At 39.2% G+C, this 4,041-nt stretch overlaps 1 protein-coding gene across 1 annotated transcript; it reads left to right on the forward strand.

Annotated features, from left to right (window-relative positions):
- Positions 1 to 549: 549 nt before the first annotated feature.
- LOC133303135 (uncharacterized) lies at positions 550 to 2,699 on the forward strand. The gene is made up of 2 exons (XM_061503017.1): positions 550 to 1,012; positions 1,765 to 2,699. The coding sequence occupies exons 1-2, from the start codon at positions 661 to 663 to the stop codon at positions 2,460 to 2,462; spliced, it is 1,050 nt and encodes a 349-aa protein (XP_061359001.1). The 5' UTR covers positions 550 to 660; the 3' UTR covers positions 2,463 to 2,699.
- The last annotated feature ends 1,342 nt before the right edge of the window (positions 2,700 to 4,041 follow it).

The raw sequence follows: 4,041 nt of genomic DNA on the forward strand, positions 1-4,041 counted from the left end.
AATTTTCGATGTAAAAAAGTATGAGATAACTTTCTTATATAAAATGAGAGAATAATCTCTCTAGAATAAAACATAACATAATGTGAACTACACTTCGCTCAAATATTTTTATAACAAAACTAGCAATTAGCAATAGGAATATTATCTTGAGCCTCATGAATCTATATAAAAAACAAGCAGAGTTTAATAATAAATAAATACAGGAGATCATGGAAAAGAGAAAAAAAAATATATCAAATGATAATCTTTAATTTAATTTTATCCATTGATTATAATAAAATAAGAGAATGCTATTCTCATTTTACATGAGAGTAGTTCTCTCATGTTACATAGAAAGGTCACGTGGAGCCCATCATTAAAAGATAAAAAAGAAAAAGAGTGGATGAGATTTTCGAAGTAAGATAATATAAGATAATTATCTAATGTAAAATGAGAGTAGCATTCCTAAACAAAATAATACGAAATGATAAATTTAATTGGTGCTATGCATAATTTTTTTTTTATATATATCAAAAGAAAATGACGAAAAAAAGAAAAGAAATATTATTCCAAAGAGAAGAGGGCAAATTGAGTAGTGCAATTTCACGAATTTGTTCCACTTCACTCAAAATCAATGGCAAACCCATCCCTGTAATCGAAGACGAAGCTATAGCCATAGCCATGTACACTACAATCCCATCCCTTTTATCTCCCAAGTTATCGTTATCGTTTAAACCCACAATACCCTCATTTTCCTTTTCCCACAGATGCCACTGCCAACCATTCCCATTGACGAAAGTCGAAGCCTTTAGGCCAGAATTCAGACAAAACCTTTTTGGGTTTTCCCCAAAGGCACCCAGAGTCTCACTGGGGAAGCGTTTCGTTGTAAACGACGGAGAGGGTGGAGCTGATGCTGTCGTTGGGGTGGACGAAGCTGAGAAGGAGGCTCGAGGAGGGAGCACTATGCCGGAGCGGTTTAGGTACCTCGCTAAAGAAGCTCCCGATCCTCCTGTTAGGTGGCCATGGTTTGTGGGTTAGTTCAATCTCTCTCTGTTAGGACGTTTCGTTATCCAGAAAATTTGGGAAGAGATTAGATGAAGAAAAAACTTAAAACTTGACTTTTTATTTTTTTTAATTGAAGGGTCGATGACCAAATGGAAGATGGGGAAAACTGTTTGAAAAAAATAAAAAATAAATAAAGCATGAGTGTTCATAATGTTAATATGTTTTTTTGACATGGGTAAGCAATTGGCACTTGTCATGTTATTTTCATTGAAAATTATTCAAGCATTAAGCGTTGTGACTCTGACATGATACAATTTAGCTAGATGAAACTGTTCACTTATGTTGAAATTCAGTTCCAGATTTAGTATCGGTGCTGTAGCTCTTCAAGTTTTGTTGGAATAATGATTCAGAACATTTTAGACGCACATTCAATTATTTATAAATGAATCCACATTGTAAGGAGATTTCGCACATCGATTTTTTCTGGGGTTTGTTTCATCTCCATTTAGTTATATCTGGAGAAATTTATCATTGTTGAGAATGATATTTAAAAAAGGAAAAGAAAAAGAGTAATTTTGGTTTGTGTGAATGGTTGATTGGCTTTGTGTTTAGGTTTTTCCTTTGTCTATTATTGATGCTGTTTACAAATATGAACTTAACCTTGTATCTGGAGGTTAAAAGTTTATGCTCTCAGTTCTCATTTACAACCCTTTTGTCCCACTGTTTTATTTCCTTAATGACATGACTCATGTTACAATTTGATACTATGTCAATGTACAGTACTGGCTTTTCTCATCTATGCTTGGAGAGCTGTTCTATTTGAACTGTCAAACTGGAGGAATGCTGCATTTGGAATCGTTCATTTTATAGGATACCTCATGAAATATGCTTTGGCATTAGTATACCGTTTCATAGGAGATCCAATCACTTTTTCAATTAGATGCATTGAGGATTTGTTTTACACCATTCGGGCTTTTTACTCTGGGATAATTGCCTATGCTCCTGTACCAGACTTGACCATCATCATTGTGCTGGCATCAGTTGTTTTAGCTGTTGCTGAAGCTACTGTACCAAACTGTATCAACAACCAACCTTATGTTCTGACTGTATCTGGTATTATCGGCTATGCTGCTGTTAGAGGCTATATTTCTGAGCCTCTTTTCTGGACCCTTCTGCTTGGGCTGTATGGTTTTTCAAAATTCCTCAAAAAGAGAGATGATGTTTCATCTGCTATGCCTGTTGCAGCTGTGCTTGCTGCTGTTGGGGAGCCTTGGATTAGAGTTTTGGTGATTGTTTCATACATGGCCTTAGCTATTTACCAGTATTCCAAAATGGTTGCAGAAGGGAAAGAAGTTGAAGAAGTTGAAACTAAGGAGAGGAGGCTTCCAATTCCACTCCTTGTTGCAGCTTTAGCTATTGGCTTACGTGTTGCTGCTAAGTGGGCTGGGTATAGGCACTTGACATGGATGATAGTATGACTGTGGAGAACAAAGCTATCTCGAGTCTAAAGAAGAATGAATTTTGGTGGCCTATGAAGTTTTGAGTTAGGATATGATGTAGATGGTCTTAGTGGTTGTTATTCTGTTCCCCTTGTTCAAGTTATTCCAGTGTTCCTTGCATGGTTTAAAAGGGAGCAGTGGATCATAAGGCTGTTCATATAAACTTCTTGATAAACTGTTTCAGTAAATGCATTTGCAATTTTTGGTTTATGATTACTTGGAAACTTATGTCTAGCAGCCAGTGCAGCCTATATCTTATTTGTCATACCAAATGGGTTAGTCCTTGCCACTGACCACCCACCACCATTGCCGGCGACGACTGCTACCTCGACCACCTATTATGTCCACCACCATGAGCTATTAGCCACCACCATTGTCGTCGGCTACCACCTCCTCCAACCACCACTAGCTACTTGTTACCGTCAATACCGCCACCACCACCTCGAGCCACCGCCACTGACAATGCCACCACCATTATCAGTTAGCCCCCACAATTGCCATCGGTAACCACTAGAGGTGGCAAAGCGGGCTGCCCGCCCCGCCCTAGCCTGCCATAAGCCCGCCAAAAAGCTGGCTGGCCCGCCCCACCCCGCCTTTGAAGGTGGGCTAGATATCTCAGCCCGTCCCGCCTCGTTTGGGCGGACGGGGCGGGCTGCCCGCCAAGCCCGTGACATTTTACACTAAAAATTAAAAAAAAAAAAAAAATCAGCCCGGGCGAGCTGGCGGGCAGCGGGACGACCCGGCGGGCTGGGCCCATTTTGCCAGCTCTAGTTACCACTGATGCCGCGACCACCACCACTTTCAGTAGCCACCCCCATGTGCTTACACCGCACCAACCACCACCATTGCCGCTATTGCCATTGGCCACCACCAACTAGTCATCGCCACCTACAATCACCATGAACCAACCTTCATGGCCACCCTTAACCATCATTGCCGTCACCATTAGTCAACCACCACAATTGTCACCAGCTATCATCACCGGCCCCCATAACCACCACCACCACTTTAACCGGCCACCTCCATCTGTCACCCACCACACTAGCCACCATCATCGGTCACTGTCACTAGTCACCCATCAACAATATTGACAATCAATTTAAAACTTAATTTTTAAAAATTTATTTGGATTTGATATAATTTTTTATTTTAAAAAAATTTGTAAGTTATTTATGTATTTTAATATATTTTATTTAAAACTATGACATCTAAATTTTTTTAATATTTTCAAATAAGAACTAGTGTTCTTGGGCCTAAAGTACTAGGGGGATCATATTAAGGTGAGATTTTACACTTAGGGGAGATTGTTGTGATATTTAAGTGTGATGAAATCTTACATTAGTTAATAAAGGGCTAAGTGAAGTCCATATAAATAGAAGGACCTATGAACCCAATGTTTTAAGGTTTTGAGTTCAAACATGGTGTCAGTCTCATTTGATGAGGTTGGTTTAGCTTAGCCTTGTGGTTGGTCCCCTATCATGGGCTCCCCTTGGTCCACCTAACATTCATTAGTTCTTGTATTTTCTTTTTCACAAGTTATCACATATAAAAATCTATA

The sequence above is a fragment of the Gastrolobium bilobum genome, unplaced genomic scaffold (genome assembly GCF_033153095.1).
Source record: "Gastrolobium bilobum isolate Gb01-03AN ecotype WA unplaced genomic scaffold, APGP_CSIRO_Gbil_v1 utg36121, whole genome shotgun sequence".
Classification (NCBI taxonomy): Eukaryota; Viridiplantae; Streptophyta; class Magnoliopsida; order Fabales; family Fabaceae; genus Gastrolobium; species Gastrolobium bilobum.